The sequence below is a fragment of the Chroicocephalus ridibundus genome, chromosome 4 (assembly GCF_963924245.1).
Source record: "Chroicocephalus ridibundus chromosome 4, bChrRid1.1, whole genome shotgun sequence".
Classification (NCBI taxonomy): Eukaryota; Metazoa; Chordata; class Aves; order Charadriiformes; family Laridae; genus Chroicocephalus; species Chroicocephalus ridibundus.
In genome coordinates this window covers 16,139,444-16,165,357 of record NC_086287.1, presented here as the reverse complement: position 1 = coordinate 16,165,357, position 25,914 = coordinate 16,139,444, and the positions used below count along the sequence as shown (strand labels likewise).

The window sequence follows — 25,914 nt, the reverse complement described above, 5'->3', positions numbered from 1 at the left end:
AGTTCCCAGTTATACCTTTGCAAATCTCCTAGTAAAAGGCATGCTGAAGGCAAAAGGCCTTTAGGCATCTACATCACACAGAATGAGCAAAACCAGTTGAAAATCTTTAAGCTTGATAGAATACGGTATCTGTAGAGTTGCTGCTAAAGTATTGCAATTTCAAATTATTAGAGTTTCAAATAATACTTTATTCCTGCTGTTGCTTTATTCTCTTTCTTTCTTTTAATGTCTATTAGCCATATTATAGGGGGTTTGTGGTTGTGTTGTGTGTTTGGGTTTTTTTGTGATGGCTGATGGTAATTAACTGGAGTAGAAGTGTCAAGGAGAGATCATATGTCTATCTTCTGGGAACTCAAGGTTTCTGAGGAGGTCAGGATTGTTTCTGACAGGTGAAGTATTTGTGTTACCGTTAAGGACTATTACTTTAACCTTCTGTGAGGACAGGAAATGTCTATTCTCCTTAATAGAGAATAGGAAATTATGGTACACTCCAATACCATTTTGTACTGCTAGCAACTGTAAATCACCATGCATCTGTAACTTATGTGAAAGCCAGTGCGGTTAGGATTTCTACCTGAAAAGTATAAATACATGTTATGAAAACTCAGTCTCTTCACACAAATAGGTCATCTTCTGTATTGCTGCTGACAAAGATAGTTTAGAGAACCTCCAAATACCTCTTCATATGGTAATGAAGATCTTACCCAGTTCCTGTTGAACTCTACTATACAGTGTGGACTAGAAGCTTGAAAATACGTATTTTTAATCTTTCTCTTTTAGAAATACTTTAAAATCTGGAAGCGATGAATTTTCATCCTACTCCAAATTGCTAATTGCTTTTTGGTCTTGTTTTAAAACCAAAATTTTGCTCTGTACTAAAAATGTTTTTAATAGGAAGTAAACTGAATCCATGGGGAAAATGGATGGAAAGGATGACTCATCCTGTTGTATGTGAATGCAGTGAATGCAGCTAAGACGGTCTGATATATGTTCATATTCTGGAACATTTTGGCATGTGTACTGCTTAATGTGCCTTAAATCCAGTAATTTTTCAAATGTTGATACCTAGCAGGTTGACCTGCCAAATGTTACATTTAGTAGACTGTACTAAATGTATCTTCTAATTTATTAAATGATAAGATCGTATCAGCAATTGTTATTAAGGTACAAACTAATTTGCCTTGAATAAAACGTGCCAATAGAACTATGTTTATGTTAAAACGTTAGTGTGAAAAGCTAGATTTTAATTTTTTTTTTACTTAAACTCTTTCTTAATTTTTGTCTCTGACAATTATTTATTTATTTATTTACCACCACTTAACCATGAAGCAGTAGGCAACGTCCCACTGAACTCAGCAGTACAAAATTCCAAGTCAAGTTAATACTACTTGACTGGGAGAATTGACTTTTGTAGATGTCAGGGAAAATGTCTGTTTTCCAAGGCTTTATTATCAATATTATATGTAAAAGGTGGAAGTAAGACAAATAATGATATGTAAGGCGAAGCATGTTCATGCTTTGAATTCCCAAAACCACGATGAAAAGTCAGTAGCTGATAATAATGAGCAGAGCAAAATCAAACCCGAAGCATAGCCTCTCTGGGCACAGGCAGTAATTGACAATAAGTGGCCAGCTGCTCCTCCTTACTTTTTCATAAATAAAAGGAGGACATGGGCTTTCCAATATGAACTAGACCCTACCAGTACAAACAAGAGAGAGGGCAGAAACGTGGCAACATTAAAGTAGAAATTAGGAGCATGGGGTATTTCGAAGACAACAGGAATAGAGGCTCCAAAAAGACTATGTAGTTTTCCCCTTTGGTTGCACTGTACATCTAAAATTTTAGAGTTGCTTTGTGCTGTATTAGTTCACTGACGTGAGTAGATTTTATCCAGTTCTTGTAGGAGATACTTGGTCTTCATGATGCAGTGTTCTTTCCTGGGAGCAATACAGTTTCTGCACTGATCTAAGCCTTTCCTTAGTAATTGCTTATTTCATTCGTATTAAGGCATGCAATGCTCATTTTAGGACATATGCATGAAGATGTTTTATGCATAGAATATTCACATCTACCTATACATGAGCATCTGTCACCTGAAATCAGTCAGTCTTGTCTTTATATAAAAATATCAGAACAAAGAGATGGCAAATCAAGACCTAACCAAAATTGTTTGAATATTCAAAGTTTTGTAGTGGGCCTGTGTGCCCTAATGTTGGAACTTTGCACAGAAGCAAAAAAGTTGAATTGTCTGATCTTGTCCAATTTATGTTAATGTGCACAGGCCCTCCAAATAAGGTTGAGTTTCCTGCAAATTGCTGGGGAAATGGACTTTAGATTTTCTTTTAAAAGACCGTCCCCATGCTTGCATAGACTGTAATTAAATTTTCAAGGCAGGCACTCATGTACTGAGTTTGAAGTTTGCGATGTTTTTAGCTGATGTAAAAATATGAAAAACAAAACCAACAAAACTTCCCAGAAAGGGAAAGAGCGAAAGAAGTCAAAAAGTGACAGTCTGTGTGAACAGAAGAAGAATAAAAAGGAAATGGAGTTTGAGCAAAAACTTGCCAAAGAGAAAGAAGGAATGTTGGAGAAAGAAAAACAACTGAAAATAAATCGTCTTGTGCAAGAGGTATGTTGTGTTCTCCTATCAAGTGCAAAATTATATTGAAAGAAAATGAGCTGAATCTTTAGTGGAATTATCTTAGCAGGACACTTGTTTAATTATGTCAAACATAATGAAGTTTGAAAAAAATTGCTGTTTCACTGCAAAACTCTGTTCCCACGTTTGCTTGTTTCTACAGTCAGTTTTTGCCCAAATGAGAGGATACTTCTGCAGTTAATGAGTGTCCATGTGTAGTGATGAATTTAATGAAAGACAGTAAAAGAGGAAATAATTCTCAAAAGCATTATTAGTTTTAAAACTAATTTAAAGGGAATTTCATGCTTTTGAAACATGTTTGTATTATAACTATACCTATAACCTTTTTTCATGCATTGGCATCACGATTAAGGTATCTGAGACAGAACGAGAAGACCTGGAAGAATCAGAAAAGGTGCAGCACTGGGTGGAAAGACTTTGTCAGACACGGTTAGAACAGATTTCCTCTGTGGAGAATGAGTCTCCTGAGGTAAAAGTCTGGCTTCTCCATATATTGCATGATCTCTAAATAACTCATGAGTTGTCTCCTAAAAGCAACAGGTTTTTACCAGAGAAAAATCTGTCTTGATCTTTCCCTCTCAGCCTTCATTCAGAGAGGGGGGAAAAAACGTCAGTAATTGATGAATTACAATCTATAGTATTTGCTGCTCCTATGTCTTGCAGATATTTTTTTTTTTTATTATTTTAATGAACTGGTTTTATTTTGTCCTTCTTAAGTATATTATTACAGCAAAATTAACCGTTTTCTTGGATCATTAGCTGTTTAGGCTAGGTGGGACGTGTTACCAATAATAAAACTGAGACTAGAAGACCCAGTCATATTTTTAGTATCCTATGAAAATAAGAACATCATTGATCATAGAATCATAGAATGCGTTGGGTTGGAAGGGACCTTTAAAAAGGTCACCTAGTCCAACCCCCTGCAGTAAGCAGGGACATCTTCAACTAGATCAGGTTGCTCAGAGCCTCATCAAGCTGGCCTTCAATGTCTCCAGGGATGGGGCCTCCACCACCTCTCTGGGCAACCTGTTCCAGTGTTTCACCACCCTCATTGTAAAGGACTTCATCCTAATGTCTAATCTAAACCTACCCTGCTCTAGTTTAAAAACATTGCGCCGTGACCTATCGCTACATGCCCTTGCAAACAGCCCCTCCCCAGCTTTCTTGTAGGCCCCCTTCAGGTACTGGAAGGCCACTATAAGGTCTCCCTGGAGCCTTCTCTTGTCCAGGCTGAACAACCCCAACTCTCTCAGCCTGTCTTCATAGGAGAGGTTCTCCAGCCCTCAGATCATCTTCATGGCCCTCCTCTGGACCTGCCCCAACAGGCCCATGTCCTTCTTGTGCTGAGGACTCCAGAGCTGGACACAGTACTCCAGGTGGGGTCTCACGAGAGCAGAGTAGAGGGGGAGAACCACCTCTCTGGATCTGCTGGCCGCGGTTCTTTTGATGCAGCCCAGGATGCAATTGGCCTTCTGGGCTGCAAGTACACATTGTTGGCTCATGTCCAGCTTCTCATCCACGAGTACCCCCAAGTCCTTTTCCACAGGGCTGCTCTCTATCACATCATCCCCTACCTGTATTGATAACGAGGATTGTCCCAACCCAAGCGTAGGACCGTGCACTTGGCCTTGTTGAACTTCATAAGGTTTGCTCGGGCCCACCTCTCTAGCTTGTTCTGGTCCCTCTGGATGACATCCCATCCCTCTGGCACATCAACTGCACCACTTAGCTAGTGTCGTCGGCAAACTTCATGAGGGTGCGCTTGATCCCACTGTCTGTGTCATTGAAGACGTTGAACAGCACTGGTCCCAGTACAGATCCCTGAGGGACACCACTTGTGACCCCTCTCCATCTGGACATTGAGCCATTGATCACCACCTTCTGGATGCGACCATCCAGCCAGTTCCTTATCCACCGAACAGTCCACCCATCAAATCCGTATCTCTCCAACTTAGAAGGATGTTGTGGGGAACCATGTCAAAGGCCTCACAGAAGTCCAGATAGATGATATCCGTAGCTCTCACCTTGTCCACTGATGCAGTCACTCCATTGTAGAAAGCCACTAGGTTGGTCAGGCAGGACTTGCCCCTGGTGAAGCCATGCTGGCTGTCTCGAATCACCTCCCTGTCTTCCGTGTGCCTTAGCATAGCTTCTAGGAGGATCTTTTCCATGATCTTCCCAGGCACAGAGATGAGGCTGACAGGGCGGTAGTTCCCAGGGTCTTCCTTTCTACCCTTTTTAAAAATAGGTGCAATGTTTTGATTGATGATGAGCTCTTGGATGATTCCTTGTATTGCATGAGATAAAGGTATGGGTTAAGAAAATGACCAAAAGATAAGAAACTCCCAAAGAATAGGGTTCAGTTTTGTGTTTTAAATAGTCCCCTTTAATGAAGGGAGTTGCAGATAGCGATTGTGCCTTAGAGCCTGATGGTTCTAGATGTGCAGTGAGGCTTTCCCACCATCCTGCTGCTCTGGCTCTCTTCCAAGCACAGCTGCTTTCAAGAGGAACACTGCAATCTGCTGAACTCCCCTGGGATCCCAGAGAAATTGCAACCACAAAAGGGACCCTTGGGGAACACTCGCATGAATTTCCTTCAGGTCAGTGTGGAGCAGCTCTGAAAAAAGCAGCTGGTCTTCTGTTCTTCCTGGCCTCAGGCTGAGATCCATGTTGGCTCTTCAGTGCAGATCTCTAGGACAGTGGAATGATTATGTTGAGTTTCTTTCACTACCTAAATTTGGCTGCCTGTGTTCTGCTAGATCTTTGTCCCCCTTACTTTGTAAAGTAAGAGGGAAAATTACAGATTAAAATCACTTTTGTATTTCCAGAGCTCTACCGTGATTTAAGACAAGCACCCTGTGTTGTATTTGCTCCATCAATTCTTCTATTACGTTATGTATAAATATTCTATTACATTTCTACAAAACTGCCCAAGCAGCTAGACTCCTGTAAAACACAAAACCAGAACACTTCTGAGGGTTAAAGGCAGCTGAACGATATTAAGTACTACAGGCTTGAACTGCTACTTGGGTACAAGAGCAGTCATGATCTCTTGTCCTCTGCTAAAGAAATAGCTATTTTTTTTTTTAGTACCAAGGGGTGAGTATGGCAGATAAGGATATCCCAAAGAATGTCATCAGAGGTACCCACTTGAGGGAAGTATTGTCATATTAGACTGTAGGACAGCTCATCTCTACAGTGTTTCCTCAACTGTGTCTTTCTTAAGTACTTCAGTTTGAGTGTTGAAAGAAGTGTTAGCAACTCTTAACAGCATATGTAGAAACCTTCTTCATACACACAACCTTATTTTTTGGGTGAGCTGTTCATGGTATTCAAACTCTGGATGCATCTGGTGTTGATTAACAGAACCTCCAGAGGATCTTAATTTCATAGCACCCTAAACTTCTTGTTTTGATGGCTGCTTAAGCTTACTTAAGCTTACTTTCCCCACTTGTGTTAACATCTGGTTATGTTTACACCAGACTTTAGCCCCTTCCCTTTTTTAATAACATGGAATTTCAGGGCCCATCTTCCATTACTTTCCTTTTATATAATCACCTTTGCAAGGAGCAGTTCTTGCTTTCTCTTCGTAAGAGATAGAGTGTCAAGAGTTGCATTATCTGTGATTTGTCCTGTGATTTTACCGTCTGAAGACTTCACGCAGTTGGGTGTTTTGGGTGAGGTTTTTTGTTTGGGGTTTTGGGGTTTTTTTTGTGTGTAATCCCCCATGCCCCAACAGCCAGGGCTACTGTCACAGCACTCCAGTTCTCTTCTTTCTAAACTGGAATCCCAAGGAGTGCTTTTAAAAAGGCCTTACTGAGGAAAAGGTTTATGTATATTCTGTGTGGGAGAAGCCAAGAGCTTCCTGTGCAGGAGCAGGTAGGCTGAGTGATGTTCTAGGATTTGCCATTAATTTCTTCAGAGCTGTTGCAGGCAGATGAACTGTTAAGGCAGATTTCTGTTCTGTTGCACATAGTTGACAAGTGGACGTCCTTCCGCTTCTCCTCCTGCCACATCAATGCGGCGTTTTGCTGGTGGCCTGCAGCTTCATACCACAGATCTTGATGATATAAACTTAGACGAAGTTGACAAGCCTAAACAACGTGTGGCACCACCTCTGCCACCACCACCCATTGTTACTCCAGGACCATCAGCTTATCCACTTCCTACATCAAATGTTCCGCTTTCAAGAGGTCCAGCCCTGGCAGTAACACCAGCTTCCCAGGTGACCTCATGATCTGTTTGGATGCATGTGCCTTTACCATTCCCCTGCCTGGCCTTCCTCCCCTGCTCCAGTCGCCCACTTTATTCATTGGATCTACCCATCTGCCATATGTGGTGTTAAAAGAAGAAATGAAGTGGTTTCGTTGTTTCATAGTAGTGAATGCAGTCCAGAGATAGCTTTATTTTAATTTTTTCAAATTTAAGTTCAGAGGGTTTTGCTCTCTCTTCCCTAAGCACGTTGTAATCCTACCACATGCAGTTATCTTGGGCAGAATGTATCAGTTAAAAAGACAATTTGGACTTGAGTGTTTAAAAAAAAAAAAAAAGCAATGGCATGCAGCAGATTTAACTCATAGTTAAATTTGAGAAAAATATCCGTGTAGTGAAAATGACTTGTTGAAAGTGTTTTAAACATGCTTTGTTAGGCAAGAAAAGTGAACAAAGAAAATTATCTTAAAATCAGAAGCTCAAACTTTATAACATCAACGCTGTATAAATTACCATTAAAATACTTTCAAATGAACAAGAGCTGGTAATCAGGTTTAACTTTTTTTTTGCACACACAGGAATTAGGGATTTCTTTGAGAAAAATTGTGACTTTCTCTTTATTACAATCCCAGCCCAAAAGAGGATCAAATATAAGAAATCTTGTGCCAGATCTTACTTTAGGAGAGAAACGGCAGCTGTTTCATCTTAATTCCCTTTGCTAAGCACTGTAGTGGGATTCATGTACTCATTTTTGTAGCAAAAGATTCTAGGGGGATCCCATATGGTCACTTCTTTCCTACACAGTTTTCTGCATGGATTGACTGACTGCATTGTTGGCTTTCTTTTTTTTGCGTGTTTACTTGGAAATCCTAGGCTTTGCATTTGCATGATTCTGGTTACAGTGGGGAAGGATATGCAAATTAATCACTTCTCAGGGGAAACTGGCAGATTATGTGAATAATTGCCCTAATCTGAACTATGAATCTTTTCTAAACTTAAATAGACATCCAATAGTGCTTGATCTATATGGTTTATATGTTCAAAGTGCCAGGAATATGCTAGATCCACTGAAATGGATGTGTCAGATGTTCTTATAGATGACAGATTTCCCAAGTTGTTTGCAAAATAAAAATGGTGTGAAATGACACAAGTGTACAAAATACTAGCGTTCAGAGGAGAAATACATTCTCCTAATGCTAACAGAAAATATTCAGATAAAAGAAGTAATATAAGAACTGCCATACAGGATCTGACCCTAAACCCATATATTCCAATATATGTTTCTGGCAGTTTTTCACTGCTAGATATGTTAAAGAAGAGGTCAATAATTAAAGAAAAATATATCAGGTAACAACAACAAAAAAAAATAACCTAGCCTTCAAAAATGATAAGCCAGTTTTCACTGAATATAACTAGTGTATATGAGGAAATAACTAATCTCTTAGAAAAGTATTAATACTGAGACAAAGCTTCTTCATTTATAACTAGATAACCCTGTATTCCTGATGTGGTTTTACAAATGGAAGAAAAATCAGAAGCTGGACAATTTATCCTTGCTGGTTTTTATGAAGTCATTTTTTAACACCATAGATAAGCAGAAGCAGTGCACTTTATTTGACTTCACCAATTAAAGATCTTGTGTTTATGCCTGCCAAAGCTGAAAATAAGACAACCGTTGTTGTCCCATAAGTGTGCTTTTCTAATATTACTGAAACTGGTAAATCTTCTCTATGTTGCTAAGGAGTTTTTTTCACCACATTGTTTAATTTCAAATTCAGCTCGAACAAATACCTGACAAAAGGAATGAAATCCTGTCAGATACATTCTTGACAACTAACTATTAAGATATCTGATATAAATTGATCTGTTTCTCAAAATTATTATTAGCTATATACTTTATATGAACCTGGTACTAAGTCTGTTACTGTTTAGGTTGTAAGAAACACCTCCCACGTCGGCAAAGTACCTTCTGTGTCAAGCAATCCGCTGGTATGTCATGTACTGTTAATAGTGACTGTAGCTTTATGAACTTCCCATGTAATGCTAATGTCAAGGAAATGTCGACGGTTTGACTCTGCATGGCTAATTTATTTAAAATTCAGTGCTTGCATTCATGTGTGTGGATCCATTGCTCTGTTACCTAATACCAGGTAGTGGAAGTGACTCCCAGCGGTCTGAGGACTTCATATTTTAACACTTCATCAACGTACAGCCCAAGTTGGCATGTACTGTTTGTCATGAAGCATATACTTTGTTCTTCTGTCAAGACAGACAAAAGGAGACAGGACCAAACTATATTTTAAACATAATGGGTGCTAAGAAGCAAGCTTTCTTCTCAGAAGAACCAACGTTTGTTTGGTAGTTCTTTGCACTGATTTTGATTCAGGATGGCTGGATGTCAGGTTTTCCCATTCTGAGGCATTCTAGAAAAGTCTGTCTCTAAATTGTGCAACTCCAGGCGAAATCATCCAGTTCCAGTGAACCTTCACAAGATGATAGCTGTGAACCTCCTGATTCTTCTAAGATCAGAAAGCTTAACGATATGATACGTTTTACAGTGTGGAACAACATTAGTTGAGAGATATCCACAGGGACTTTCAAAGATCTGGTTCCAAAACTTCTTCTTTCTTAAATTATTTAAAAAAGGAGGGGTGGGGGGGGGAAAGCCAAACAAAAAACACCCCAAAATTCCCTTACTTAAAAAAAAAAAAAAAAGTGGCTTAACCAACTTGCTGGAAGCAATTCAAATAATTTCAGAGGATACAGCGTGTACTATATCAATGATATCTGGAATACATCACATTTCCTATGAGAAACATTGACAAAAGTGTGCTGAGAGTTGCTGGGGTTAAGTCAAAAACTAAACCCACAGGGCTCAGTTTTGAACTCTTTTCTTGAATAAAACTATGCTTGACGTCAGTGGGAGTTTTAACTGAGTAAGAAGTGTACAATCGGGTTAGTACGTGCTGGATGATTAGGTCTCGGATGCCTCTGGGTATCTGTACTTTGTGGAGTCAAGGGTAGATAATTAACGTAACTAATTCTTGCTCTTAAGTCAGGATATGTTACCTTGAAATTCTTTACAGAAAGCTGATCATTGCAGTCCTGGTGAATTTCACTTAAAAGATCTATTTAGATATAGATTGGTTAAAATCTCATTTTAGGTTCACTATGTTCTTACACTCAACTTTAGCTTTTATTTTTTTCCTGTAGTTTCTCATTCAGTTCATTGCCTTTATGGGATAAATGCCAAAAGCAGCAATGAGATTTTTCCATAATCTTGCTGGAGAAGTCGTAGTTTAGGGGGGAAAGCTACTCTTTGGATGCAAGAGAAATTATGTTTTGGCTTGTGAACTTTGTAAGTCTTAAAATAATTCTGTAAGCCTTTTGTTGTATTAGTGACATTAAATTCAGTACCATAAACTACTTGTATTGAGGTATGTTGGTGAAATGATGGATTTGTAGAAATTACATTGTGAATTTTAATTTTCTTAAATTAACCCCATAGCAACTTGCTCCAAGTCCACCTACCCAACGACATCCAGGTGTACCAATAGTCTCTAAACCAGTCATGCTGCATCCTGACCCAAACTTTATGGTCAGGCCAACAATCAAATCAGAGGCTCTGGTAAGCCTTTTAATGTTATTTTTCCAAGTGCTACAGTACTGTGGGATTTGTTGTTGACTTGTCCTCAAAGAATCAATGCATGTCTTGTTTTCTGCTAACTAAAACTTATACAGATTTTCAAGTGATCGCTAATGGTAAGTACAAAAGAAGGGTATTTTTCCTTTTTTTTTTTTTTTTTTTTTAAGTGATCTAAAAGTCACTCTTAGTGACGTTTTTTGTACTGGGGTGCATAATTACAGAGCAGTGTAGAGCCTTAGACCCTGTAGATCTTATTTTTCATTTATTCATATGCTGGTTTGTATTTTCATAAATTCTGAAGTCCTTTGCCAGAAATGAAATAGTAAAAACTAATTACACTGTATTTTTCCTTTGTAAATAATCATGAACATACTTGAAATGTAGATATATAACTCATCATTTCGTTTCCAGAGAAAAAAGTTCATTGTTATGTCTTAGATTTCGGTATACCGGTCATGCAGTGCTACTGCAAAGTTGTCTCACAATCTTTTTCTTATTTCTTTTCCATTTCTGTTTCAAATGTAAATGAAGAAAAAAACACTTAGGCTAAATATTTTAGGACCAACCATGTAGCATCTTTGGGAATTGTGGTATATAAAGGAAGGTGGGACAAGGCTTATTGAGGGAGGTGGGGTGGGGAGAGAAATACTGCTCTGAGAAGTTATAACTCCCAAATGGCAGCCCTGAAAATTCATCTAAGAAAGCTGACAGACCAATTAGTAGTATTTGTTCTCAAGGGTCATCATGACTTATGCTGTTACAATTAAAGTTGTGTGTCTATTATATACGTGTGTCTGGATGTGTGTACATTTATATGAGCAAGACAGTGTATTGCAACATGTGAGCTTTCTAAGTGATGGAAAATACATCGCATTTGCCTTTCATTTATTTAATTTCAAGCTTATGCTATATCTGACAATAAATGATAGGCACAATATTCCTAGCTGTCTTTCATTAAAGTGGGATGGAGTATTTTTTTGTCATTTTCTGCTTTAATAATTTAGATACTCTTGTTCCTTTATTTTCCCGGTTTCAATTTCAACAAATTTTAGTGGTACATAATAACCAGTTTTCCCACAGACGTAGTTGTCTTGAAACTTCTATATTATAAATGTATTGAAATGATAAATGAAAGCAGGTTTTATATGTTGTTCAAGAGAAGGCAGGTACACGAACTAAAAATAAATTCAAATCCCTGTAGATATTGTGTAGGTATTTCCTTCAGTTGTATGCACTGGAGCTTTGGAGCTTTCATTTTGATTGTGCTCAGTAATTCGGCATCTCTAAGCAATTTGAAATTCCTTAGGGGAGGAATGAACAGAGATAAACTATAATCTGCAGTTAATATAATTTAGCTCTTGAAAATAAATGCCTGCTGTGCAAATATAAACTAGTTTGCAAAATTGATAATACCCTTATGTGTGATCAGACATCCGTGGTACAAATTGAAAATGTTGCTTGTGTTGTTTGTTACCGGCTGCTTACAATTAGTTTGAGAAATTGGCAATAAGATCCACCTCTGAAGGGAAATTTCTTATGATTTGTTATGCATGCACGCACATTTTCCAAATCAGAAGTTTGCTAAAATGTTTCAGTTGTCAGTCGTCTCATTCCCAAACTGTCTCATATTAGTTGGAAGATCACAATTTCAGTGGGAGCAATATTCTGATAGGACTTTGAGAGAAACATCAGTCTGTAAATTGTTTTTGTAGACGTGTTACCTCTTAATTCCTTTTATGACTAAATGCAGTAAAGAATATTCATCCTGGCTGCAATGAAGTCACAGTAGGATGTAGAGTAAGACCTTCATGGATACCGAAGTAAAGAGGGAGGCTACTTCCATTAGTTAAAAAATGAAAAGGCCAGTGTATGGCAAAACAGGCAAGGAAGTACCAGCCTGTCTCCAGAAACATGTAAGAATTATAATTTTTTTTTCATGTGGAAGGAATGATTTTTGTTTGTTTGAGGAGGGGATGAGGAGTCCTTTTTTAAGTCACTGGTTCAGATACAGGACCAGTTCAGCTTCTCTTAGCGAAGGGAAGTATCACCAAGGCAATGTACCTTTTGCTACCCTATTTCTTATCTCGCTAGATTTCAGAAAACTTATGGATCTCCAGTCTTTATGTCTTTAATGTGACATAATGCACATAACTCCTTTTACCGTGTTTTTATCTGAATTTTGTTGTCCTGAGCACCAAACTCTAGAAACTGGTGTTGATGGATTTACTTGATGCAAACAGCTAATCAAGTGAGCCTGTACTCAAGCAATTCACTAGTAAAGAAGGTAAAAAGCATGAACCTAAGAATAAAATAAAAATGCAAGAATGGGTAAAATACTCCTGTTTTATGGAAGGCAGTTGGGCCAGATAGGAACAGTGAAGTTTCTATTGTCACTTAAGTCTTCATATTAACTGAATTCAGGTCAGAATTCCCAGGTCTTTTAACAGTTCATTAAAATGAAATTGTTCTCACTTATAGAGGGAAATGATGGCTGAGGATTAAACCTTGAGTGTGGCCTTGAATGCCCAGGGCTGCTCTGGGACAAAATGAGTGTGAACTGTTTGTCTCTGCTGTACTAGAGTGAACTGGAATACGCTTGTGGCAAAGCTAATTAAATTTTGGCTCAGAGGATTATTATGATTTAGCGGTGGGCTTTTCAGAGAATCAAAAGCAATGTGAACATTAGTCTCTCCCAACTATTGCAAACAAGCTGTTGTGTGAGTTAGAAGATTTGGTGCACTTGCTGCTACTAAAGATTTTTCCTCCCTCACTTCTTTGTTGGATGCAGCATTTCTGAAAGGAAGAATGAATATTTAAGCTTTCCTGTAATTTGCAAGATTTGAAACCTGGTTCTGCAGGACTGCAGTCAAGGGACCTCAGACAGGTGCTTAGGTACTGTGTGGTAAAATGTGCGATGATTGGAAATTTCAGTTATTATTGGCCATAGCTATACCAAAATCATCTGCGTTGAAACGGAAATAATTTTTTTTTTTTCTAAGTAGCTAGAGAGGGGCTGAAGAGTTTTGTGGAAAATCTTGCCAGACTTGCCCAGAAGTTCTTCAAGACAAAACCTTAGTCTCTGTATTAATTAAATGCAGACCACAAAGCTTTCATTAATTCAGGAATAAATACGTTTTTCCAAGTAATGGTATGACTATAGGACACTGATAGAATCAGTAGTGAAACTGATATATAGTCATGTGTTTTAAAGCAAATTGAGTTTGGAAATTTAAATACCATACTTTAGTCTGTACAAAGTTGCTGTGGCTTCTGAAGACTGAAATACGTTACCCAATTTGATGCAGGGTTTTGAGAGGATGCTAGAGAGGTGTGAGGACTTTTTTTTATATTTATTTATTTTTAACCTATTGTGAAAATTCTTGTAACATAAGAAAAGGTTCTGTATTTTAAGTTATTCCAAACTACAGTTTACCATTTTATTAATGCACTGGAAGTAAAACCAGAATCAATATGGGATTAAAATCATTGAAGCCCAACACAATAACATAAAATCCAGCAGCGATTAGTCAATATTATGAAATTACTTGTAGGTATCCAAACTGAAGGAAGATGACTCAGAAATAAGTCAGTTACATTCAGGCGGAATTTTTCTTCATATAGAATGAACCTGTACTAATAGTTGGCATTTAAATAATTGTTTCTTTCAGGATGAGCCCAAATAACACGTATCTTTTCTTTCAGTTTATCAACTTCGTGAGGAATTTAATAATGGAATTCACTTTTCAGCGTAGAATATTCCCTGCTAGGAGATCAAATCTTATATGTGTAACATATATTCATCATGACTTTTCAATATTCTGGAAATGACTTGTCTAGCATTTTGTCAATTTTTTGTTGTTGTTGTTGTTTTCATTTATTTTTTCAAAAATCATGGAGCAGACACCCTAACACTGTTCTGGAGAAATTAAGGATAATAAGAGTCATGGAATATATTTTAAGAAATCTTGTGGGATGGAAATGTGCATTATTTATGTAGTTTCTCTAGAATTCTTTCCTCTTTGTATTTAGTACTATTTCACTGTGTGTTTCTCTTATTTTGAAATGGTGTAGGGAACAAGCGCTAGTTAAGTGCAAGTGTAATTCAGTTCCTAGAAGAACAAAAAAAGCAGTGAGATTCTTTGTGAGGACGTGATACTTATTTACAACAAAAAGTTAATACCTGGTTTGGCAATTTTCTTTCTTTTGCAGCCACAAGAGATGTTTAAAAGGATGGTGGTTTACAATTCATCATTTAGATCTAACAAAAAACAAGTAAAATAACATTTTCCATGTTTTGTGTGGTACTTCTTGTTTTGACTGATTGTAGATTTAAAACTTTTCTAATCCTGTTGCTCAGTTTCTAAAACAGATGATAAAGACAGCCCTAATGCATGAAAACTGCTGGTCTTTGTAAACTTTCAGTGTGTGCCTGTGTCTCCTGCTAGTCTAGACAAAGAAAGAATGAGAGGATTGTAAATCCTTCAGGTTGAACCGTCTGTAACTGCTTATATGGTTAGTGCAATCTTTAAGGTAGTTGAACACTGGTAACTGATCTGATGCTGGCAAATTTTTTTATATATATATTCTTAAGCTTTCCATGTTTATTTTAGTCTCCAGTTGAAATGTGTTCAGTAAGAAAATATTAGTTCTTAGTTTAACAAATGAGCTATTATCATAACACATTTATTGGCAGGAAATCGGAGGAACTGGTGGTGGAAAGCACCACTATATTCATATAGCTGTTCTGTATTGTGTAGGATTTTTCTGCCATATTACTATTTATATTGCCTTCCTCTCTCATAGTAATGAAGTTTTCACCTCTTCCTCTTTGACTGACTGGTGGTTCAATAGATCCCTTGAAGAAGTGAACTTCGTGCTTAACTTCTCTGCTGCTGTTAAATGTGCCAGTTTCTGTGTAAAACAGTTTTATCAGTGCAAGCTAAGTTAGACACATTGCCATGTTATATGAAAATGTTGTTGCACAGTTGTGAGCTCACAGTGTCAGCTTTTGAGTGGTAAACCATTGAGATTAGTAATGATTTTTTTTCTTTTGATCAGCTCCAATCTATATCTAGAAGGAAAAACTGTATTTGACTGAGATAAATCTAACTTTGTGATTGTTAGTATGTTCTGTGTATATAAGTTGTGTTCTCAGTAAATGTGTTTTTTGGAAAATTGTGTTATACCTGGGCACGGGTTTCTCTTTCAGTTTGTTTTTGTTTATTTCAATCAGGTCTCAATTTCTATTGATGCTAGAAACTTCAGTGAGCAGTACCATTGGCTTAGGTTCTTGTGTTTTGGGTTTGGATTTTTTTTCTTTTTTTAAGTAGTAACTTTACCTTTCATCCAGAAGTCCAGACAGAGTTGTTTCAGTGCAGTCATTTTAATGTTCCAGATTCTACTTATCTTCAGTGCTATGAATGTTATTGTAAGTCACGAAAGGATCAGAATGCTCTTAAGTGTTTTGCCCAAGATGGCAAAAGTGGGAGGGTAGGCTTAGCACCATGGTTTCCACTTGGTTTTGCTTGGTTCATTAGTCCCAGCTTGGATATGGAGTGTGCTCTCTGCTCTCCAAATTTTTGATGCCCTTTTCTGGGAAGATTTATTACAGTTCAGTAGATGTCTTCATTGTATCATAGCTGTATTTGTACATTATTGCATCCAGATTGTATCACTTCTTTGCTTTCAGGTTTTTTGTTGTGGGGTTCAGGGTTTTTTTTCCTGTTTAAAAATTTTCCCAGGAAAAAACTTTCTTCAAGGGCAACATCTGTTTTTCATGAGGGCGACCTGGGACAAAGAGTTCAATGACTTCCTTTAGATTACATAATGAATTAGTGACTTGGCTGAGATCAGAGTTCTTTCTTCTAATTTGCTTGCTCCAAGACCATAGATGTCTGCTTCAGCCATGATTACAGATTCACTTATTCAAACTATTAGTTCTTTAGGTAGCTGTTATTGTGAAATGTTCCTCTAACAATTTTAGTAAAACTATTAATAATATTAATATACATTGTAAATGAATGAATGATTGGGATTTTTCCCCAGAATGAAATTCTACCCTCACTGAAGTCTGTGACCAAATTCCCATGTATTTAGTTACTCAAAGTTAGCAGTTAACAAATGTAATGCAGCCCATACTAATTTAAATGCTAAATAAGGTGTCTCATGTTCCTATTCCCCAAAAAAGTGCTTTTAATACGTATTTCTCTATGGAAAAAAACCCAATTGTGAGAGTAAGCAAAAGTTCTGTAGTTGTGCCCTGAAGATTTAGCTGTCTGGAGTCTGGGCAGACAAAGTCACGCTTCAACCCTTGCAAATGTTTCTTCTGCCTCAGAAGAAACACAGAACGAGGACATGATTTGCTGAAGTTGGTCTTTTGATCTCAGGGAAAAGGTGGAGAGAGAGGCAGCCTGCAGGAAAGCTGGGGTTCACGCTCTATGATTCAGTATGCTCGTGTGTAATCGCTGCTGGTCCATGCAAGAGTCAGCACCACTGTCGCGTGGTCTGTGTAAGCGTGGTTAGACACATGGGCAGTGCTGTTGTACATTTGAGGGTCTGCGAACGCAGAGCTGTGTGGTAGTGCTCACTGACTTTGTCAGAGGCAGTGGTGGTAAGGATGAGATCTGACCCCAGGGGATCATTCAGAGTCATGTCAAAATTAGGCAATTGAGAGGAATGATAACAGGAGGAGGTATTTGTGTTTTCTGCTGCAACTTTGTCATTTAACAGCCAGTCCTTAAAGATACCAGAGGAATCTTAAGCAGTGTGTTTGATTTACAAGCGGAAAAAGTCTCAGCTGAGTCTGAGAGTGGAATCGACTTTGTCATCAGATGTATCCAGTAGAAAAGAGGGCAATAACGAATATATCAAGCTTGATTACACACTGAACTGCAGGTCTGTGTCAGATATTGGCTTGCATGCTGTGTCAGCAAAGGGCTGTGTGGTTCTGTGCTGTTCCCATATCCCCACGCTGTTGCAGCTTGAAGCCAGGAGAGTGATACAGCATTCAGGTGCCTTAATAAAGATTTCTGTTAAGTCATGAAGTCTTTACTTAATACGCAGGATAAGCGCAGAGTTTTTTATAAATCTCCAGCATTGCCCATACAGTTTCACATAGTAACTACTAATCCTCCTCAAGAAACCCCCACCCAAACACCATTGATTCCTGACTGCTGACTCAGGAATTCTCATCTTTGTGGAAGAGGTAACTCCTGCTTTTTCCCTGCAGTGTTCATCTGACAAGAGTTATGTACTGGGTTTTGAAAGTTTAAGAAGGTGTGGGTCCTCTCAAAGCTTAAATCTTGCTCTACCGAACTGCAGTATTATCTTCTCTTTTCATATACACTCTGCCAAAACTTTTTAGGCCTCCACAGGACCATATGGAAACAAAAAGGGTTGTTGCCCTCTGTTTGCTTGTGGTATGGAGCCATCTCCCTGAAATCCCATGGAAAGGAGGAGAGAAAGGGGCTGGAAGAGGGTCCTACAACCCAGACACCGTGGAGCAGTGTTTCTGACAGGCAGATTGGAGCCTGTGACTTCTGCCTGTGTTAGATAGTGCCCAACATGGTGATATTCCCAAGAATCGTTGCTCAGAAGAGTGTGGCAGAACATACCTGCCCGTGATGCTTTCCAGATTTGTTTCTGCTCTGTCAGGTGTAGAGAGGAACTGTGTACCTGACAGAGTGCAAAACTATTCCTCAAAACTGCTCCATAGTATGACCAACTCAATCTGCTGATCTATCTTAAGGTTTTGGAATGTCTTCTGACTGTCAGGATGGACTATTTGCTGCCTTTCAGTGCTTTTCTCCATTTACTCTCTTTTCATAGCTTACAGAATTATATGTTCTCTCATTAATACATAAAGTGGCGTTTGTGTGTTAAGTGTGTGGATGAGCCTGATGTTTTTATAATTAAGTATTGTTCTATTCTCAGGGCTTCCAGAAGTATTTGGAAGATTTTGATCCGTATTCAATGGTAAGGAGAGAATTCAAATATGTCTCATTGTTTAATATGAAACACACTGGAAAAAACACACCCTTGATTTTGAGGGCTGGGAAGGGGGTAAGATTCTTGCTTGTTGGTTTGCTGCAGCTTGTGTATTTGTCTTTTCTAGACAAGTTGAAAAGAATCTTTCTTACAGGAACAGATGATCTAGTGTTCTGATCTTCCTCTAACACTATATTGGAGGAGGGAGAAGTCCCATTTCTCCCATAAAATACATAAATCAGCCTAAATGTTTTGTGTTTCCAAGGTGGAAATGACTAATCATTGTATCTTTTCATAGTTTACACCAGAGCAGATTGTGGGAAAAGATGTACGGCTGTTACGAATTAAAAAGGTAAATACTATGTTATTTGATTGATTGGTATATAAAGGGTTCCTGTAAGCATTTCATGTACAGTCCCATTTACTGGGAAGAAGGAAAGATTAAGCTCCTGTTGATGGCAAAAATTAACAGCCTTTTCTGAACTCTTTTTTTAATAGGAAGGATCATTAGACCTTGCAGTCGAGGGAGGAATTGATTCTCCAATTGGAAAGATAGTCGTGTCTGCCATCTATGAGGGTGGTGCTGCAGACAAACATGGTGAGTAACAATAGGGAATTTGAATGCTGCTGCAAAAGGGCTGTCTGGGAGCTGTTGGCTGACTCCATAGCTATGCCTGGTACCGACAGACACACTTAGGTTGTCCAAGGCAGCGAAGTTCTGCCTCAGCTCTAAGGGCAGCACACAGAGAGGCTCATGGTTGGAAGGGTGCTGCTCAAATTAATAATTATGTAAAATTTATAAATAGTGTTTAAGAAGAAATGGTCACTGATGCTGTATTTTCATCATTACAGAATTTTCAATAGCATGGCCTAAAAATGTAGAGCTGTTCCCTTAAGAAGGACTCCCCTTTTTCCAGTCTGGAAAACAAAACAAAAAAAAACAACTAACACCTGATTCTGTGGTGTATTCTGTTAATTAAGGAAAGCAGAATATGGTCTCCATTGTGTAACAATTTCCAAGCAATGACATCTGTAGAACTTCCATGTGCAAAGCAATTACCTGACCACGGCTACACTAAACTGCTTAGTTTTGGTTTTAATGATACTTTCAATAGTGATTTGTTTTACAAAACACCTGGCTTTATGCCCAAAATCCCACCGAAGGCCAGAGCCTTCTGGGTAACAGCTCTCTGGAAGGCACAAGAATGTGCATACCAACACATCCAGGCTTTGCTCCTAGTGGCCAGTATCTCTCATCCTTTCCTTGAGATCCCTGGTGATGACCAGGTAGACAGACAGGACAATATCTCCTTATGTTGAGTTTGCAGACCTCATCCCAACCTGCACCGAAGTTCAAGACACTCTTGCTGTGAAAACATCTCAGCCACTTGATCTCTCAAGTACTCTGTTTCTCTTTGACTCTTCACTGTTGTGAGGGTGTCTTGTAACTAAGGCTGTCCCTTTACCATCTGTGTTTTCCCCTCTTCAAATCCAGTCCCAGGTGGCTGATTTTGCTTCATTCTAGATTAACAAGTCAAAGGACTAAACATTACACATACTTTTGCAAAGGAATGTCAGTCCTGCAAACCCTTGACAAATGCCACTTACACCTTCAGGTCTTTAAGTAATGCAGCCACTTTCATAGTAGTAACAGCCTATGATCAACCCCAGTTTGTCAGCTGTATAGGTAGATTACCCAGACAGGCAAACTGCTACTATGGAAAATCTTACTGAACTAGTTTCTTACTGGTCATGATCAGTAAGAGATTAGTGTGGCTTTTCCATGCCTAAAAATTCCTTTGTCTTTCGCCTGTAGCAAACTTTCTTGTCTATGTCAAGTTTTAGTGTAAGCCTTCACACCTAGTGAAGACACGTTTCATTGTATTCAGTACTTCATAAATAAGGGACAGAAAAGACTCACAGAATTTTTGCTTACGTGTATGTATACCCTATTGGTCTTTTCACCAGGAGGCATAGTGAAAGGGGATGAAATCCTAGCTGTAAATGGCAAGATACTAATTGACAGCAAGCTGGCAGAAGCACAGGCAACTCTAGCAAAAGCTTGGAATATGGGTGGGGTAAGTACCTGGAATACTTCATTCTACCTACAACGTTCATATGAGGTATACTTTTCTTTCATTACATTGTCAGATCAACACAAATAAAGTTGCAAACATCAAAAATAAGAGGTATGCCACGTACTACCAAAGTGAGCTGAAATCTGCAGAAGATACTGGCATATGGCATCTCTGAAAATCATGCGTGTAATTTACTGTGAAAGTTCATGGCATTGAGCCACATGTCAAGATTGTTTTTTTAAACACATTACATTCTGAGTGTTTGTAGTACATTTATCTGTAGAATCTCTCTTTGATATTGGAAACGACGTGCAAGCTGATTGGAATTTTACAATAATAGTTTATCTTATCTTTGATTTCTTAATGTACAAGTAACACTGCACTTCAGCTACAGTGAGTGTTTTCTCAGCAAGAACTGTATTAATTGCTAAGATGACCAAATACAGGACGATTCTTAGAATAATTATTTTTTGCAAGACTAGTAGATTTTTCTTTAATTTCAGGATACAAATCAAACAGATAAATCTTGAAATGATCTTCCTATAGAAGTCTTTTTATAGAGATCTTTCTGCTGCTACCTGTGGTTTGCCAGCAATAGATTGCCTTCCTGATTGTCTATCTGATATTCCATGGTGGTCCACTAACCATCTCTAAAAGCAGTATTTAGCATCACATGTTTGCCCATGCATTTCTTTTTCAGGATTGGATTGACTTAGTCATTGCGGCATCACCTCCAAAGGAATATGATGATGAAGTGTAAGTGCATAAGCTTTCTCTCTCTGGGGATTAAAAGGCTAGTAACAACAGTCTATACAGTTCGCTTTTTTATCAGATGTATTTCAAGTATTTATTTCTTGTGGGCTTCGTAACCTTCTGCATCATGTGGTTGCTAATTTGATAGTTATACACAGCTATCATGCATTACAGCAGTGGTTCCCAGACTTTTCAAAATGGTGATTCTCAGAATTGGTCATACATGACTACACACTCATGCTTTCGGTTTAAAGTTTGAGGATTTGAGAGGAAGTTTTTTTGGGTTTTTTTTTTTTAGAAATTATTTACTTTAGCCTGGATCCATCTACTGTGGTCCAGTAGATCATAACTGGGGGAAACAAATGACCACAAGCATTCTTCATCACAAGAAGACAGTTAATTCTGTTCTATGTGTGGTTTTTTTTTAAATTAGAGTCCAGTCTAGATTCCTTGTCTAAGCCAACCTAAGTGTAAAATTTTCAAAAGAGCTAAGTAATTTGTGTGTCTCGGCAATTTGTGATGGTCACAGGGTCCTTTTGCTAAAAATAATCAGCATAGGTGTGAAACAGAAGAATCCATGGTTTAAAGTGTGATAGAGATACCAAGTTGATACAACTTGCTTTATTTTGGACAGTTTCAAAAGCAAGACCAATGTTTTCTAGCTTTAATGAAGGAAAAGATTTGAAGATACCCTTCCTACCAAGTAAAATGTCAGAGGAAAGTTTTGTAGTCACTGTTAACCCAGATTCTTGTTCTGTGTAGAATACTAGCGCATTAGTTGCTGTAAATCAGTGTAGTTTTACTGGCTAAGACCAATTGCAGATTGCTGTAAAACTGTGTTTAATACCTGTGCATAAACTAACAAGCAAGGAAATAACTGTCACTGTTATTTTTGTTTTCATATCCTGTATATTTAGCCCTACTATTCCCTCATCAACAGTCAGTCCCAACACACACAGAAAGGTTTTTGAAGGCAGTGCACCCGTGTACAGACAAGGGTACCTCCTGCAGCTGTAGCCACTGCAGTGTTCCCTCACGGTGAATAGCCAGACCTGGGTTAACATGACTGTCCATTGTGAGGCTGCGTTATTTTTTCAGCATGTGCCTGCCTGTGCGTTGCATGCCACGCTTGCTTTTGTTCCTGGCGTGCTGGAGTGTTCTTTGGGCTATTGCCATACCTGTCCTATTAAAATACAAGTATTTAGATTCTACTTCATCATGTCCCCTAGAGGTCCTCTGCAGAATTGGTTTATCATCTGACAAACTATAAAATAAATAGGCCCTGCCTAAACAAGTAGGATTAATGTAGGGGGTTTTTCCTTATCTGTGGACCACTGCTGTGGCTTTGTGAATTCATAAGTAACTACAAATTACTTGTTAAGGCTTGTCCAAAGAACAAGTTTCCATTTGTATTATATGACAGTGTGCCTGTAGACAAGTATTCATGACTGGTTTTCACTGAAGCTTGCCTGTGTTAATTTGTCACTATGCAATGGGTTTGTCCTGAAACTATCCTTGTGTCATAAACTGAGTTTACTGTGTATGGTTTCTCTATGCTGTAATTACTGAGAGTATAGTCATAGATCTCTAGAACAACCAAGGTAAGATTCCTTGTTGCATGTGTGTATTTGTGGTCTTCTCAATTATTACCTACCATACAAATCAAAATGACTCAACTGAGATGCAGTTATATAAAATTGTGCTTTACCAGAAAGACTAAAAATTGCACTACAGCTAAAAGCATCTGTTTCACTATCTCTTTTTCTTTTTCTTTCTGTAGGACATTCTTTTAAAGAAGGCTACACTGGAAAAATGAAGTCTTTCCCCTGCAGAAACCTGCTGCTCTGTAAATTAATAGGAAATCAATAACCATATGAAATGCATCTCTATTTGAAAGAAATGTGAGCAATCAGACCTATAAATTGAGCTAGAGACTTCAGATTTTTCAGGTAATTGGAGTAATTTCAAATCATTCTATAGACATACAGCAAGACGTTTTTGCAGAATCATTGAGGACTGCCAGTAAGCATAGTTTGGTCTGTGAGAACTCAATCTATTTGTTGCTATTTCGGGGGGCGCAAATTTTGAAAATAGTCTTCCAATTTTCCTGGAAATAGACACCAAAATGGCAAACGAAGATAGAACACAGATGTCTGTTCCCACATGCAACACTTGTGATTACATGTTCACAGGCCAGTTTGGGTGTGAAAAAGATTATATTTTTACTCTGTAAGAAATGATTTTCCCTGGAGAGATGGGGAATGTATATAGGTAACTTCTGTTCTCACTCATATTCTTCTGGTTCTCTTACCATCCATTTCTGCTGGTTAGTTGTGAGTTGTTTTTGAGTATGAAAATCCTGCTGGTGGAAGAACCAGTAATACCATGAGTGCTAGCATTATAAGGAATAATTTTGGTGATGCTTATACAGTATAAAGAACCTTCTCTACCAGCAATGTAAGCAGCTAGCAAGAAGTCCAGATAAAATCATGATGTGTAGTCACAGTTATACTACCAAGTATTTGTATTGGTGGCAAAAATTACTCCTTCACGTAGTCATGGGTGGAAAATTTGGGTGTAGTTCACAGTCTGCAGTTATGTACTTTGTTCTCAGTGAGGCTATATATGTGACTAAACTGTGCAGGAAATCATGAAGTATAACATTGCACTCTTGGTGACTATATGTCTTCTGTTTAAGTAAATTACTCAAGACCATCAAATCTATACTAACCTGGCATAAGTATGATTACAGTTGTAGACTTAGTAATTTATGTTATCAAGATATATCCCTTTTGAAATGTCATTGTCTTCTTTCCTTCCTTGTATCTGCCAGTTTGTATTCTGTTTTTCACGTTGTGTTTGGATTTTTCTTACCTGGACTAATGAGATCCAGTTTATAGTTCTTTGTCATGCTTTTTCAAGATTTGGAAACCCTTCTTTTTGTAACACAGGAAAATAACAATTGCATTCCTGAGAACTCTGTACTTAAACAGAGATGATTAATTACATTGACTTTCTTCATTTGCAGTATTGTTCCCATATGCCAATTCATGTGTCTGGCAGGGTACACATGTTAGAATGTTTAAAATTTTAATTCTTACAACTAACACGGAAATAAAATTGCATTTGCTAAATAGAAGAAGTCTTGTTTCCTGTTTGTCTCTCAGTTTGTACATCACAGTAATAGTTAATCTGATAAAGTACCCAGATTTCTGAGTTGATCTTTAATAACAGATGTGTTTGCAACAGAATGCCACCCTTGTGGAATTCAAAAGAAAATTCACTCTGCACAGTAGGGAATTGGCATTCTGCTGAGTTGCAGGAGTCTTTTACTGAGATTTTCTGGACAAATCTGATCATTTGGTAGTTGGCAAACTACTTAGAGTGCAGATGCTCCAGTTTATTTAATTTGCTAGATCTTTGGGTGAGTCTACCCAGAGCTGTAGACTTCCTAACCAGCAGACTAGTCTAAATGCATCAAGACTAGCAGTAGAGGGAAAATTGCAGCAGGATGTACTCCTCCTGCTGCTCTGGTTCCCAGTTGCCTACGTACTGCAACCATCTGGGCTGTATGACAATGTAGATAGATGAGCGATGCTGTCAAATGTTCTCTTAAGGGATGCTCTGATGCTATGTACCAGCAAATTGAGAGCCACAGTAAAGCACCAGTAATGAACTTCACCCTGCAACCAGTGCTTGATTGTGCTAATCACTGTCTCAGCACACTAAGAAACACAACGCAGACAACTTAAAGGTTAGATATTAGAAATATTTTTACTGGTGTTATTTTTTCAGAGATGAAAGGAGCACAGAAGACTGAGCTGGGAAACCTGTGGGAGTACCGACAGTTGAGTTGTACCCTTGCTTCTTAGTCACAAAAGTATCTTTCTTCTCCCCATCTACCCTGTTAATTTACTTGCTTGGATACAGCTTAAAAGGCATGAGAGGCAGTTGAGGAAATAGTTACTGCACATTGCTTTGTGTGTATAAGAAAGTGTTACTTTGTGTGTTTAACCTCTGTTAGGGTGGCAGAGTTGATTTAGGCAATGTAAAGAGGTGGTATTAGAAAAACAGGAGGCTGATACTTCTGAAATCTTAAAATTATTTTAAGCCATTTGTCAGGTAGTTTTTTACTTTATTTCTGGCTGTCAGTGCCCTGGGACTGGATCACGTCTTTCATTTGCCAGCTAGTGCTCAAGGAGTTGGAGAAAGCTACGAGAAAATACAGTTTGCAAGCAACTTCCCTTTCAGTTACTTTGGTGTGTGGAAGCAGAGTGTCCCAGATGTAAATCATTTAAATAGGCGCCCATTTGTGTTGCTACTGTGTTGTTTTCTGGTGGCTGTAATTGTCACTGTGTGTGCCCATGCCTCACCCCCGTTCAATCAAGCCAGCTGTGAAAAGATAACAGTAGGGTAAATGGGACTTTCTCTTTTTTTCAGCCAATGCATAGTTTCCTTTGGGAGTATGGAAACTCTGACCTGATGCACGTACTTCACTGACAGTATCATGAATGTTTCAAACCGCTTTTAACATAAAATGGTTTTTTGTTTTTCATTTGCTGTAATCTCAGAGGGAATA

The 25,914-nt window shown here is 38.3% G+C and overlaps 1 protein-coding gene across 3 annotated transcripts in view; it reads left to right on the top strand.

Moving 5' to 3' along the window:
- The window catches only part of USH1C (USH1 protein network component harmonin), a 53,446-nt gene extending 28,986 nt beyond the window's left edge, over window positions 1-24,460 (top strand). For 2 of the 3 annotated variants that reach the window (XM_063333122.1, XM_063333121.1), the window contains exons 16-21: window positions 18,451-18,492; window positions 18,803-18,856; window positions 19,003-19,102; window positions 20,473-20,582; window positions 21,283-21,338; window positions 23,116-24,460. In XM_063333122.1, coding sequence (XP_063189192.1) covers window positions 18,451-18,492; window positions 18,803-18,856; window positions 19,003-19,102; window positions 20,473-20,582; window positions 21,283-21,338; window positions 23,116-23,128 — 375 coding nt within the window. In that variant the 3' untranslated portion in view covers window positions 23,129-24,460. Of the gene's footprint in view, window positions 1-2,477; window positions 2,631-3,012; window positions 3,130-6,636; window positions 6,886-8,804; window positions 8,862-10,380; window positions 10,501-14,727; window positions 14,791-18,450; window positions 18,493-18,802; window positions 18,857-19,002; window positions 19,103-20,472; window positions 20,583-21,282; window positions 21,339-23,115 lie in introns of all 3 variants that reach the window. The other variant, XM_063333123.1, reaches the window with a different exon arrangement.
- The last annotated feature ends 1,454 nt before the right edge of the window (window positions 24,461-25,914 follow it).